The sequence below is a fragment of the Malania oleifera genome, chromosome 1, assembly GCF_029873635.1.
Source record: "Malania oleifera isolate guangnan ecotype guangnan chromosome 1, ASM2987363v1, whole genome shotgun sequence".
Classification (NCBI taxonomy): Eukaryota; Viridiplantae; Streptophyta; class Magnoliopsida; order Santalales; family Ximeniaceae; genus Malania; species Malania oleifera.
This window is the reverse complement of record NC_080417.1, coordinates 26,144,141-26,159,401: the sequence shown is the minus strand read 5'-3', so window position 1 is coordinate 26,159,401 and position 15,261 is coordinate 26,144,141. Positions and strand designations below refer to the sequence as shown.

General features: G+C 36.8%; 1 protein-coding gene across 5 annotated transcripts; it reads left to right on the top strand.

Annotated features, from left to right (window-relative positions):
• Positions 1-1,994: 1,994 nt before the first annotated feature.
• On the top strand, positions 1,995-13,498 carry LOC131146341 (uncharacterized). Of its 5 annotated transcripts, none has more exons than XM_058095905.1 (12): positions 1,995-2,445; positions 2,561-2,636; positions 3,119-3,191; positions 3,738-3,821; positions 3,979-4,095; positions 10,144-10,545; positions 10,855-11,258; positions 11,395-11,494; positions 11,624-11,683; positions 11,762-11,848; positions 12,265-12,393; positions 12,818-13,498. In XM_058095905.1, exons 2-12 carry the CDS (start codon positions 2,563-2,565, stop codon positions 13,115-13,117), a joined length of 1,830 nt encoding a protein of 609 aa, XP_057951888.1. In that variant the 5' UTR covers positions 1,995-2,445; positions 2,561-2,562; the 3' UTR covers positions 13,118-13,498. The 5 variants fall into 5 exon arrangements, with proteins under 5 accessions (XP_057951888.1, XP_057951903.1, XP_057951887.1 ...); XM_058095920.1 differs by having other exon boundaries at positions 1,998-2,445; positions 10,144-10,284; XM_058095904.1 differs by having other exon boundaries at positions 2,051-2,445; positions 3,116-3,191.
• The last annotated feature ends 1,763 nt before the right edge of the window (positions 13,499-15,261 follow it).

Genomic DNA, 15,261 nt, shown 5'->3' with positions numbered 1-15,261 from the left:
AAACTTCCTTGGAAAGTTCCTCCTCTCTTTTTCCTTCTTTCTTTCTTTCTTTCTTTCTTTCTGTCTATTCTGGGACACTACGCCTTCTCCAATCCAAAGCCCAACCGATTCCCCTCCAACCACACTCTCTCTCTCTCTCTCTCACGGTTTTTTTCTCTTTTTTGTTTTTGGGATTTTCATTAGACATTAGGGTGTCACATCTGATCCTACAGCATTGTCTAACCATTCCAGAAATTACTTCGAAATCAGAAGACAATTTTCCTGATTTAAATGCACAAAGATGGGAATCTAATCTTGTGCTTAGAAAGCTAACTAATAAATTTCTGGAGAAAAAAACTATCTGTGGCATGGATCTGCGTGCACAAAATTGTATCACACGAGGATGACGGATGTTATTTTTTGTGATTTACTACTAAAGAATGTCATTAATACAACTTCATAATTTCATTGAACCACAAGCATGTCTGTCAGTTTTATTTGAAAATTGGTACTTCACTTAATAGATTAATTCTCAATATTTGACATTGGAGACAGCACTCACCAAGTATACTGTCATTAATTTTTGGATGATAAGATAAAATAGAAGTTTCATTTGTTTATTGATTGGAGCAGGAAGTTTCATTTCTTGAGGCAGCCTACAGTGTCAGGTGGAATCTAAAGAAACCGAACCCAACACTTTTCACTGAACCCAAATGAAGAACCACTCAAAGCAAGGTATCACTAAACCACCAAATGCATGATGCATTTGCAACTAAAACCAAGTTATAAATGCAGTGGGTTGCAGTATACCTATTGGAATTTTCTGCAATACAACCTTTCCCTGTCCCTCCCGAGTCCTGCCTCTGGAAAAGGAGCTTTTTTTTTCTTAGTAAACCAACGTGATGACAAAAGAAAAAGAAAAAAAAGAACAGAGAAGTGGCCAATGTACAACACCCATTTTTTCCTCTTGTATCGATATCGTAAAAGGTCAAAACAGTAGCATTATAGCATTAATTTATACGTGGATTCTATGACAAACAAAAGTCTCTTCAGAGCTGAAGGACGATTTGGGCATCTCCCACTCTATCTACAGAGATTAGACAAAAGATAAGAAACCCCAGGTAGCCTTCATCCCCCACTCCCCTTCCCCCAAGCATCCAATGTTTCTTTAATACCTTTCATCACTTTTGAGGTGAGAGCCTACTTTCTCATTTTTAGACCCAACCCATTTAGGATTATTACCTGTGTCTTGGTTAATTTGTTGCAAATCTATCATGAGAGGTTTGTTGTTTTCTATTTTGCATTTGTTTTTTTCTCCTGGTCAGCTAAAATCTTAAAATACAGAAGGATTGAAAATTCAAAAAAATATAAAAAGGTTTTATTTCTTGCAATAATGTCTGTTTTCTGAAACATGTTGACGATATGAAATGTAATCATATCTACAATGATCTCAACCATATTGAACAACTCTCATCTTGCTCAAAAATTGAGTCCACTGTATAATAATGACAAACAATCATGACCTAATACAAGCCTTAAAGGGCATGATGGATGCTTTGAATAATTTGTAATTATAAATATACATATATGCAGCTGAAGTCAAGTACCAAACATAACTACCGAAAAGCAAGCTTAATTGTCCATATGTGCATGCCATTTAGCATGGAAAATTAGAGACCAAATGACTATCATAACATGTAACTATGCGGCTTAATTTTTTCTCCTTTTTTGACACTGATTTTAAGTGTAATGCAAGTATATTGATATAGTTTTGGGTAAGTATAACTGTACAATGGTTATAATCACACGCCAAAAGGAAGTAATACACCTTTAATGCGGGGCATATTAGGGATACGAGGAACTATGAAAGGGACAAAGTTGGGAGGGACGGCCACCAACTCCCACTTGCTTTCCAACAGGAGAAGGGACTGTGGGGATTGGATTTTAATAACAAAATATAAAATATATCAAAAAGTGTCATTCACTATTTATGTTCAGCTGATTTTCTGGTGGAAGGAATTGCTTACTTTTGGACATTTTGACATTTATAGGGTCTGTTCTACCATCACTTAAGACTTTCTTTCTCAATTAAAGCCCACGAACTGGTTTTCCTTCTTTTAATGCAAAAGTCTCTCCGCCATTCCAAAAGCTAACAGATTTGGTGAGGGTGCAATCAAAGAGTAGGTGTCGGTCAAAAGGGTTCACCTTTGTTAGCCAGTGTCTCTTTGTGCCTTTCTGTTTCGTTGAGACCAGTGAGCCAGTGATGAGTGTTGAGTGATGTTTAATGTCTTTGTGTGAGCTTCTTGGAATGCATGTTGGACAAGTGGGGTTTGTTCTGAGTCCAAGGAGAGGTCTGTGAGAGGTCGTTTGGTCACTTGGACTGGTGGGTCTGCTTCCTCCCCCAACCGACCCACTTGATAATTCACCTGCTCTTGTCAAGACTCGGAACTCGGGAGTACTCTGATGGTAGCTGGTCTTTGATCTGCCTTTTGTCTTCCATTTTTCTGATGTGGTTTTTTTGTTTTTTTCTCCTCAGTGGCTGTAATTTAGCTGGAATTACATATTTTTTCGGTGCTTTCAGAGATGGGGTTTGGAGGGAATCGTGATAATAAAATGGCGGGACTGCGACTAACGCCAAAGCAGGAGCGTCCGAACAGGTAGCTATTTAATTTACTTTAAAGCTTGCTTTCTTCTTTCTTGTACTTATTCCAGGTTTTGGTATTCTTTCTTGATGGGGTTGCTGCAACTGTGAAGAGTTCTGAAATGGGTTAAGAGTAAAGTTGTAAAATAAAGCTCCACCCCCACCACCACTCCACTCTGAAGTTGAGTTTTACGATAATGTGTGTAATTAATCAAATCATATTGGCTCTTGAATGTAGTTAAGACTGTCTTAGAATGGGTTCTGGGAAATGATCGAGAACATCAAAATGAATTCCTGTAGAAAAAACCCCCTCATGCTCATCTTATTTTTCTTCTCGTTCTAAGAAAGATGGGTGACAGTAGAGATCTCTGACTTGGAATTTTGCATCAGTTGCAGATACATAAGAAATTGGCCTTACAACACAATGGAAGACTTCAAAACCTGTTTTCTGCTATCTATTTCTTTTGATTATTTGTGTTTTTTCTTTTGCCGTAGCAGCCATCCCGATAAGGGGGGAGCCAAGAAAGATCATATAGATGGCTCGCAGGAAGCCTCTCACCGTATAAAGCTGGTAGGCTCCACTGTTTTGCACTCTTGCTTTCTTTTTTTCTATATACTATTGTAAGAAGGAAAAATAACTTCCAAAGTCATCTTCTGATTGGTTTGGAACCACCTTCATCCATTCATGTTGTGTCAAATCCTCATGCTAGAGCATAACTATTATAGTCCTGTCCCTCTTTCCCAGGACTTTATTCCCATGATTTAATTATGCAACTAATGACCATTTTGATGGTTCCCTTCATTTTGTATCAAACCCTCATGCTAGAGCATAGCTATGATAGTCCTGTCCCTCTTTCCCAGGACTGTATTCCAATGATTTAATTATTTAACTAATGACCATTTTGATGGTTCCATCCATGTTGTATCAAATCCTCATGCTAGAGCATAACTATGGTAGTCCAATTCCTCTTTCCCAGGACTGTATCCCCTTGTTTGAGTCGTTCAACTAATGACCATTTTGATGGTTCCACAATTTACTCTTTATTAAAATGGGATTCCTCATTGAAAATAATATTATTGGTCAAGTAAATGAATTCTATTTTTGTTATGATGCTAGGACATGGGGCGCTTGAGTGACCGTGTGAAATCAAGGGACAAACAATTTTCCAGTACTGAAGTTCAAAGCTCTTTGAAGCAAGAGGTATGGATTTGAGCTTGTAAAAGTTGAGAGGCTCAAAAATTTAAAATTAAAACTCTTTTGTCTCCTATGTGTGACTAAAGTTCGGTGGTGTATTGTGAGTAGCCTCCTGCTTTTGAGCTATTGATTCGCATATAATTGTTTTATACGTTGCGTACAGATTATGCAGCTTGAGAAAAAATTACAGGATCAATTTGAGGTCCGCCATGTTTTAGAGAAAGCATTGGGCTATAGGTCTTCCTCTCAAGAGACAACAAATGAAATCCCAGCAAACAAGGTAGGTCTTTTTTGTCTTCAGTCTTGAGAAACAGATTATGTTTTAATTTTCCATTAGAAGATTTCTTCATGTGAATATATGTTTGTGAAACAATCACATAGGTACGACAGTTAGTGTTTGGGGTCTTGGGAGAAACAACAATACTCAAACTCCCTCTTTGTGTGAATTTGCAGGAAACTATAAAATAGAGCATTATATGAGGAAAATATATATCCAAACACCACAAGCACAGACACACGATTTTACATAGAAAACCTTCTTGGTATGAGAAAGGAAAAACCATGGGACCGTAGTCCACTCTAACAATTCCACAATCAACAATTTCGGGAATACATGAGTCTCCTCTAGTCTCAACTAGAGGCATACAATCAACAACTATTTTCAAGAAATACAATTCCTTGGCTTAAGTCAACTTCTATAAGAATTAAAGAAAGATCTCACCAAAATAGAGACTACTATCCACGGGTTAAAAAACGACACCAAATGCTCAGAATCTAATCTCCACCGTTCATAATGAAGATTCACGTGTCATGAACATCCCTGTAAAATTTCTTCTCAATCGGACCACAAACGCTCGTTGATCAGAATAGTTGATCAAGGCTGGACAATTCTCTCTCTATATGGCGGCGGCTCTCTCTTCTTTTCCTTCTTATTTTCTAATTGTTCACCCCTCTTTGCAGCAGCAAAGGATAGGGTTATTAACCCTATTCTCTCAAATGAGCCTCTTCACACATGGGCCAGTATTGGGCAAGTTTGGGCCATCCTTACTTAAAAAGGAAAGCCAACCCAACAAATCTCCCTCTTCCCGACTAGGGCGATTCACCATCCCAGTGATTGAGTGACAAGTCTCAAGCTTCACCCTTGCTAGAGCCTTCTTTAAGATATCAAAGCCATTATCATCGGTGTGAATTTTCTCAAGTGCTATCAGCTTGTCATTAAGAGTATCCCTTATCCATTGATACCTTACATTAATGTGTTTCAATCTCGAATGAAATGAAGAATTATTTGCAAGGTGAATAATACTCTGATTATCACAAAACAACACATATTATTGTTGCTTGAAACCAAGCTCCTATAAAAACTTTTTCATCCATAGAAACCCTTTACAAGCTTCTATTGCTGCAAACAACTCTACTTCAGTTGTAGAAAGTGCAATACATTTTTGTAACCTCAACTGCCAAGAAACAGCCCGTCCTAAGAAAGTAATCATATAACCCGAAGTAGACTTACGGATATCCACATCTCTAGCCATATCAGAATCTGTATAGCCAATCAACATTGGTTTGCCATTCCCAAAGCTAAGACCCAACTTGCAAGTGCCTTGCAGATATCTCATAACCCAATTTACCGCATTCTAATGTTCTCTTCCTGGATCTGAGAGAAACCTGCTAACAACACCAACTGCATGGGCTATGTTTGACCTTGTACAAACTATTGCATACATCAAGCTTCCTACTGCTAAGATATATGATATTCTTTCCATATCTTCGTTCTCTTCATCTGTTGAAGTGCTTTGCTTTGTACTCAACTTTAAGTGTGTTGCAAGAGGAGAGCTAACCACTATAGTCTTGTTCACTATAGTCTTGTTCATGTTGAACCTTTCAAGCATTTTCTCAATGTATTGCTTTTGTGATATAAACAACTTCTTGTCTTTTCTGCATCTATAAATGCGAATCCCAAGAATCTGCTTTGTTGGCCCCAAGAATCTGCATCTAACAACTGATGGTGTACTTTGTTGCTTGCAGAAACACCCCATTGCACAATCATGAGGGACCTTTGACATATTCCGGATATCACAGCCCGTCCTTGGGTACCGAGCGGTAGACATTCCATATTGATTCTCCACAGAACCCTCCTGAGACGTAAAAAAAAGTCTCCTTGTGGTTCCATCCATAAAGCCACCCTAATATAGAATCAATCTCTCTGTAGCCTTGTCCACAAAACCACCTTAAGATAATACCAATCTCCCTCCTATTTTGTCCATGCGAATCAGCGAACCAAGACCCATCTTGGCCGTACCCAATACATTCATGTCAAAAATCTTTCAACAGAGTTCCCAACTGATTAGGCTCAGTTAAAGCATTTCCAGCCAATAACATGTCATTCACACACAACAGATACATCACTCCGCTTCATCCTATCACTCTCTTCCACACTGGAAGCCTCATCAACTCACACACCTGATACATATGCAATACCTCCATTTCCTCCATCATAACACTTATTCATCTATTTTTCCCTTTTCTATGCATTGCAACTTAAAAAATAGTAGAAACTTTGCTGCTGGTAGTAATAAATACATGAAACACTAGAATGCCAAATTTATATTTGAGTGGTGGTTTGATAGTGCACATGGGCCCATCGTGATTCTGCTGGTCTCCTGAGTTAAAACTCCCTACAATATGACAAATGCCACTTTGCCTTGAGTCTATTGCTCCACTTGCATCACATGCCCATTCATACTGTGAAGAGATAGAACTCCCCGCATTTTTGCCTTGAGTCCTTAACTCCACTTGAATAACATAATTGCTGCTGCCGCAGTTTTCTAGCATTTGTGTCTCTTCCTTTACCTGAGTACATTGCGCCATGGCTCTATTATCAAAAGTCATGTCCTCGATCACACATTTGTTTTCCATAGGATCATCTAACTTGTACCCACCTTTCTTACACCTTAGAAAAGTGTATTGTCTGAACATCACACCAAGCCTAGATCCTCCATCACTAGAATAGTGCACCAGTGGACATCCACTCGCAATTGAGTAATTTACCGCAAAACTTGCCCCCAATTTACCTGCAACTTTCTCATCTAGCGATAACTTTGGCAATTGGTCACACGAGAAACGCGCCATATTTACTGACTTCACCAAGAAGTACCCTACAAGCCCTGTATATAACATGTCATACTCACAAAACTTCTTGAACAAAACCAGCGTACTCAACCCCAATGTTTGACTTGAGAATCTCTCTCCCGGTCCGGTTCTCCACCTTAGCCACTCCATGAAGTACACCAAGACCCTTCGTGATAAACACACGAAATACATATGTCTATCCCCTGATGGTATCATCATCAATCCCCAAACATCTGAAAACATGTAGTCATCCATATCCTTTAACTGCTTATGCCACAAAATATTTGATTCAGATTCAACAACTGCAACTCCACCTGCAACCGTAACGCCCTACAATGCATAGATATTTCCCACTATTTTTTCTCCTTTCATCACTATCAAGTTGCCTTCACACACTTTGATTTCGTCACATTCAGACTTGTAACAATATCCATTATAGTCTAAAATATCCAATGAAATAACATTCTTCCTTAGACCCGATTCATGCTTTACATCACATATGACTTTTACAACACCATTATACATTTTGATTTTGACATTTCCAATAACAAACATTTTGCATGAAATATCATTTTTCATCAAAATACAACCAGTGTAAATTGACCTATAGATGTCAAATCATATTCTAGGATAAAAACATCCAGTATCTAAGACCCAAGAATCACCCGTGAGGCACTCCGAACCCGATGAAACACATAGCATATATTTATCACTATATTCTGAATTTTCCACCACTACCACTTGCAGATTTTGACAAACCCTTAGACATATATCGGCATCCCCATTTTCGCCAAACTAATGCCGGAGAATTCTCATCCATGATGTGATACAACACGTCCTTTAGCCAAACGAAGACGAATGATTGCTCCCAATTCATTCCAAGTCATTGCATCCATGCTATCCGGTTGAATTCTGTATAAACCTTTTACCAAACCCTTGTTACACCAAGAGATCATTCAATTCAGAGGCTATACGACATGCTCTGATACCAATTTGTTGTGAAATTAACTCCTCTCAAACAAAGCACAGTGAAATAACAATATTGTTGTTAAGGATCAAACATACACTTGCAACAATTTAAATGAGAAATACAAAATACATCCACAACCATAGCAATATAAAGAAAACAATAGTAAAAGCAATGACACCAGGAATTACGTGGTCCGGCAATGCCTACGTCCACAGAAGCAATTCGCAAGAGATTTCACTATAAAAATCAAAGATTACACACTACTCTTGATACAATGATCTTCCCTCCTTCTCTCACCCTCTCTCATTCTCTTACATGTCAAAACATGTCTAGAAGAACATAAATAACAACCCCTCAGAGGCATCTCTCCGAATCCCTAACCGTCACAACATTCGAATTCAAAATTTGAATTTTCTCTCGCAGCCCAGATGCCCTCGTCGATGAGAACAGGGCAGTCGTCGACGAGACAGAAAAGGTCACTCATCAACTAGTCTATCCACTCGTCAACGAGTCTTTAAACACTGAGATTTTCTGGCTCTCGGTATCTCCTCGTCGACGAGTCTTTGCTGCTGCCTTGCACTAAGAACACATCGATATGTTTATCTCCCTTTGTTTATAAACCCCTCAAAGTATAAAAGTCACACCATAAACAATGAAAACATTTTATTATTTCTAGTATTGCGAGCATACAACACCTCAAGTTTTTGCCAAAGTGTGCTTGCATGTGTCTCACCATCAATATGATTCAAAACATTATCATCTACCCACTGCTTAAGATATCCAAAAACTTGTCTATGCAACAAATTCCATTCTTCATAAGATTTATTTTTTGGCTTCTGGCTTCTCTGAAGCAAACACAGGTAAAAGGGATTGTTTTACATAAAGTAGGTCTTCCATTTTACCTTTCCATATATGATAATTTGAACAATTCAAAGACACCATTCTACTTAGATTAGCATCCATAATTCAACACAAGATATATAACAGAATAATAACCACTTAAGGGCGCTCGATCGAACCTTGCTCTGATACCACTTTCTTGGGAGAAACAACAATAATCAAACTCTCTTTTTGTGTGAATCTTCAAGAAACTATAAAATAGAGCAATATATGCGGAAAATATATATCCAAACACCACAAGCACAAGACACGATTTTTACATGGAAAACCTTCTTGGTGTAAGAAAGGAAAGACCACGAGACCGTAGTCCACTCAAACAATTCCACTATCAACAATTACGTGAATACATGAATCTTCTCGAGTCTCAACTAAAGGCATACAATGAGCAACTATCTTCAAGAAATATAATTCCTTGGCTTAAGTCAACTTCTACAAAAATTAAAGAAAGATCTCACCAAAACCGAGGCTTCTGTCCACGGGCTGGAAAACGACACCAAATGCTTAGAATCCAATCTCCACCGTTCACAATGAATATTCATGTGTCTTGAACATCTCTATAAAATTTCAGCTCAATCGAACCACAAACGTTCGTTGATCAGAGCAGTTGATCAAGACTGAACAGCTCTCTCTCTATGTGACAGCGGCTCTCTCTTCTCTCCCTTCTTATTTTCTGATTGTTCACCCCTCTTTGCAGCAGTGAAGGATAGGTTTATTAACCCTATTCTCTAAAATTGGCCTCTCCACACATGGGCCAGTATTGGACAAGTTTGGGCCATCCTCATTTAGGATGGAAACCCAACCCAACATTTGGCGGGAGGAGGGGGGGAGAGGTGGTGGTGGTGGTGGAAGTAGTTTTTTACGTCTTATTGAAATGCTCTGGTATTTATTGTTCTTCTGCTCAATGGTATAAGTTTTCTCTTGATATTAATTCTGCGTATTTTAAGCAATGGCAAATAACAGGACACTCTTTGCGTAATTTGTGCCTTTTTTTTTTTCTGTAGGATATGGATGTAGCCCCTCCTCCATCTGGTTTATATATGTAAATTCTTCAGTAATTTAGTATAGTAATATAATTGGTAATCTTTATGATGTGAATCCCCATATCTTAGCAAGAACACAGTTCTTCCTGATTCCATGTTTCCTTAAAAAGAAAATATGAATAACTGAAGAAATAATCGTTTTGTTGTTCCATGAGTATCTTAAAGTTACACCAAAGCATATTGTGTTTGACAAACTGTTTTGGTGTGAAATGATGAAAAATTTAAGGAGCTGATTAAAAAAATTTCAGACCTTTCATTGACTTGTGCTGTAACAACTATTTTATTTCAGCCTGCCTCAGAATTGATCAAGGAAATTGCAGTGTTGGAGCTGGAAGTCGTGCATTTGGAGCAGCATCTTCTCTCATTGTACCGTAAAGCTTTTGATCAACAACTGTCTTCCTTATCTCCACCACCAGCCAAAGACGAAAGAGTAAAATCTCCATTAATTTCCAATCCTTTTAGCACATCAAAAAAGGAAAATATTGCTCTTCAATCTAATAGTCAGTCCCTTTCCAACCCATGGAAAGAATCCTATGATATTGGAGGTGAAGAGAAGCTATTAGATGCAGGTGTTCATCGCTGTCACTCTTCATTATCTCAACATTCAGTTTTTTTGTCAAGAACTTCTCCTCCTGAATCTCTTGCCAAAGCCGTGCGTGCCTGTCAGTCGCAACCTTTGTCCATGATGGAGGTAACTTGAGTTTTTTAACATAATCTGTCCACTGTCCTTACAAGAACTTTTCTCCCCTACAATGTAACACTCTACCTCATCATCACATAATGGATGTTGCCTTCATTTGACAAGACAGAAATTTCTTCTTTTTTCATTTTTTTTGGGGTAAAATGTTGACAACGCGTCTATATCCTCATGATGTAAAGCTCCAGTATGGATGATCCACTGGTAATAGCAATTATTGTAGAGGAGACTAATCTCTTTGAATTATATGTATGCAACGCCATCTACTTCCATGGATTTTGACTTTCAGTGGCCTCTCTACAGTATGCTCAGAGTGCCTCTCCAAATGTAATCAGTCTGGCGGAGCACCTTGGTACCCATATATCTGATCATGTTTCCGAGACACCTAACAAGCTTTCTGAGGATATGATCAAGTGCATGTCAGTTATATATTGCAAGCTTGCAGACCCACCGCTGACGCATCATGCCCTCTCGTCTCCCAATTCATCTTTGTCATCAACCAGTGCATTTTCTCCACAAGAACAATTTGATATGTGGAGTCCTGGGTTCAAGAAAGATTCATCATTTGATGTACGGTTAGATAATCCTTTCCTGGTGGAAGGACTAAAAGAGTTCAGTGGCCCATACAGCACAATAGTTGAACTCCAATGGATATATAGAGACGGTCAGAAATTTGGAGATATTGAACTGTTGCTACAAAGTTTCAAGTGAGTCTTGTGGTGTGTGGTTATTGGGGGAGAATCATGTAGTGATCTATAAATGTTTATATCTCTGCATGGTGTTGAACTTAACGGATGACATAGTTTCATTCTTCATTTAGGTTACTGAATTATTCTTTTGCAGGTCACTTATCTGCCGATTAGAAGTGGTAGATCCTAAGAAAATGAAACGTGAAGAGAAGCTGGCATTTTGGATCAACATACACAATGCATTGGTGATGCACGTAATGATCCTCTTCATCAAAATTATTGGTTTCTTTTTCTGGCCTAGTTTTGGATACATGCAGATGATAATTGCTTCTTCTTCTTTTTTTTCCCCCCCCTGTTCTTTTCTTTTTTAATAATTTCGACAGACATTTTTGGCCTATGGAATTCCACAAAACAATGTAAAGAGAATAGTTCTACTATTGAAGGTAAAGAGGCTGCACTTGTTTCTCTGAAAATAATTAAATTCAGTTTTTATTTTTTCCTCATGCTTTTGCAAAATGCAGGCTGCTTATAATATTGGGGGTCACACAATAAGTGCAGAGACAATACAGAGCTGTATCCTTGGATGCCGGATGCCTCGTCCTGGACAGGTAGTTCCCATGCCTTACGTTTGCTTTTGATTTTTAATTTAAAAAAAAAAAAAAACTTGTTATGCCAGTTTGACATAGCTTTGACTTTTGATTTAGTTATTTACTAATTTATGTACTCAGCTAGCTTTAATTTCCTGAATGACCGAAAACTGATAATTGATCATGGAGACTTTTCACTTTGATAATCTTCTTTTGTTAGTCAAAAGAATACTCTTTTTCCTATTTAACTCTTTACCATCTTGTCTGTAGTGACCAAGTCAAAAATATTTCTCTCTCCATTTTGGATTTTTGTTTGGTTTGACATAGTAGTTCTTATGAGACAACTGAGCATGTTTGCTGTCACTTTCAGTATGTCTTGGGAGATTTTACTGATCTTGAGTTTGTAGCATGTCTGATGAGTTTGCTTCTGCTTGCAGTGGCTTCGGTTGTTGCTTCCCTCAAGGACGAAATTCAAGGCTGGAGATGAGCGGCAAGCATATGCAATTGAGCATCCAGAACCTCTTTTACACTTTGCACTCTGTTCGGGAAGCCATTCTGATCCTGCGGTAATTTTTTATTCACAATTTCTTATTTGATAATATTTGTGTGGGGTTATCCCACATCGGTTGTAGAAGTAGCTGGTAGTCAATTATTAAGTGTGAGGAAAAGCCTCACCCCTTGAGCTAGCTTTTGTGGTTAAGAAGACCCTAGACCACCCAACAATTTGTACCATTAACTCTGCTTCGAAACATGCTGTGAAGATGTTGCATTGCTGCTTCATCTAGCTTTGAGAATGAGTAGTTTTGATGGGGTAAAGATCAGAAAAATCACAAAACTAATCAAACACCACTTTTGATTTGGACAAGGCTATTCTTCGAAGTGTAACTTCACATTCATTTGCATGTGCTTTCACATATTTAAGAAGGATGCAAAGGAGGGGGAGAAAGAATCTTACTGTACCACTGACTTTTTCTTCCAATACTTCTTCAGATTCGTGTGTACACACCCAAAAGAGTGTTTCAAGAGCTAGAAGCTGCGAAAGAAGAGTATATACGGGCTACCTTTGGAGTGCGCAAGGACCAAAAAATACTTCTACCAAAGGTTGTACAGTCATTTGTAAAGGATTTGGGCTTATGTCCTGGCGGGGTGATGGAGATGATTCAACAGTGTTTACCTGAGTCTGTGAGAAAAAATATTAAGAAAAGTCTGCTGGGGAAGTCTCAGAAGGGCATTGAATGGGTTCCTCACAATTTCACTTTCCGTTATCTGATATCGAAAGAACTAAAGTGATTGCTTATGATGGTCAGATTCCTAGCGCCTGAGGTCTTACGCAATGGTTTCTTTGGGATTTTTCGATATTGAGAGAATTTTTATTTTTGTGTACAAAGAAAAAAGAAGAAGAGGAAAATACAAACTCAGAAATGGGAGGATAGAACAGCATGGTCTGCACTTTTGTCTAGCGGATCTCAGTTCTTCTCTGTTATGCAATGAGAAGTATCTTTGATTCTTGTAATGGATTTTTTTTTTTTTTTTAAAGTTTTCTGGGAGTGAGGTTCTTGCAATGCTTTGAAAGCATCTAAGTCTGCACGTGAGCTTTGTACATATACAAATTTGGTAGAAATTTGAGGCGCTGTAATTATTAATAAATCATCTGAACTGTTTGGGCTGGCAGGTGACCTGTGAAATATTTACCATGGTGGAATGGTTTGAGAGAATGTCTACCGACTTTAAGGTGGAGCTTTTCCTTATGCTGCCCAAGAGAGATGTCAAAATGTTACAAAACATGAGTTTATGACTGCCTATTAGACTCATTTGAGAATTTTGATTTTGTAACTCGGAAAATATTAGGAGGAAGGAAAAACAAAATATCAAATTAATATATCAAATTATGGGATAAAGTTTTGATAAAAATTTGATTTTATCCATCATTAATATTTAGTTTTTTTATTTTTAATCATATAAAAATAATTTTTTTTAATAAAATTTAAAATTGAAAAAAATATACAATGAAAAATAAATTTCCTCTTTATTTTACTGTTCTTTTTCCAAGTAGAATCCTTGATTCAACGGACCATAAGGGTTCGTTTGGATTAAGGATTCTACATTGTAAAAGAAGAGGAAATGAAAATGAGGAAACTCATTTTTCCTATATTTTCTTTTTATTAGATATTATAAAAAAATAAAATTTTATTTTGATATGACTAAGGATTAAAAAAAATAAAATATTAATGATGTTTAAAATCAAATTTTTGTTTATAGATTTGGTTTTTTTTTTTTCTCTCCTTTTCTTTGATAATCAAACATGAAAATAAGAATTCCTTTATATTTTCCTTAATATATTTTAAGTTTCAAATGGGACCTTAATGATTTTGATTTTGAGCGGGTGAAAATGTGATAAAAAATGAAGAAGGAGAAATGAGAGAAATGAGAAACAATGTCAACTATAAAGAACAATATCTTTTATCATGTTCTCTAAAAGGTATACTTCGGATGGATAGTTTGCATCTTACTTCCTTTCGTCGTTAGCTCAACTCTCGAGTTTTATTTGATGGATTTAAATTTGTTTAAAGTTTTTTTGATTTTATCTAGGTCTGTTTACACTCGTTTCTTAGTTAGTATTGTTTGGATTTGTTATCTTAGTTTGGTTGGTTGTTGATATTGTTTTTGGGAGGGTTTTAATTTCATTATCTATAATTTCATAATTGTTTGTCTTGTAACCACAGTATTCATCTATCAAAAGTGAGGGCATATCAATAAAGATTTTCAATATTGTTAAAAAAAAATGCCAAATTTTTATTAAACATGTTTGTTCTAAAGCTTAAAAAAGAACGGAATGCCAAATTCGTCCTTATCCTAATAATTAGCAATCAATAAATCATGAAGAAGAGATTAAGGTTCAAAAGCAATGAAAAAAGCATCGACAAAGTCCGTAATCTCCGGAAGTAAATCTAAGATCCACCGAAAAAAAAAAAAAAACTCATAGAAATGCATATTTTAAAATTTTTTATATTTCCTTTTAATCTGTTTTTATAAAAAGCCTCATAGAAATGTATATTTGAAAAATGTTTATTTAGGAATATTCTCCTTTGTTAGAAAGTCAGCAAAAACAATTTGGACTAAAATTTTTCAGGATTCATTTTCCAGCAGACCAGTTGATAAAAGTTACAAGCTACAATTTCTAAATTTAATTGTTAGGACTTCGATGTTAGAGTCAAAGGGTTGATGTCTCACTGTATAATCCTAGGTTAGTGGATCTGAAGTTGCCATTTTCTTCTAAAAAATTAAGTGAAGTGGAAAGGACACTAATTTTTTTAAATTAAGATTTATTCAATTAAAGATTTTATTGGAAAAAAAGAAAGAAAAATAAGAAGAAAATTTATTTTTCATCATATTTCTCTTCTATATGTAGTACTATTAAAAATAAAAATTTATTT

Bases quoted from the DNA above. Each gene is read 5' to 3' on its own strand.
- LOC131146341 (XM_058095904.1), top strand. From the start codon at position 2,563: ATGGGGTTTGGAGGGAATCGTGATAATAAAATGGCGGGACTGCGACTA. The intron at 3,822-3,978 runs GTATGGATTTGA...CGTTGCGTACAG, and splicing joins AAAGCTCTTTGAAGCAAGAG to ATTATGCAGCTTGAGAAAAA. The intron at 12,394-12,817 runs GTAATTTTTTAT...ATACTTCTTCAG, and splicing joins GAAGCCATTCTGATCCTGCG to ATTCGTGTGTACACACCCAA.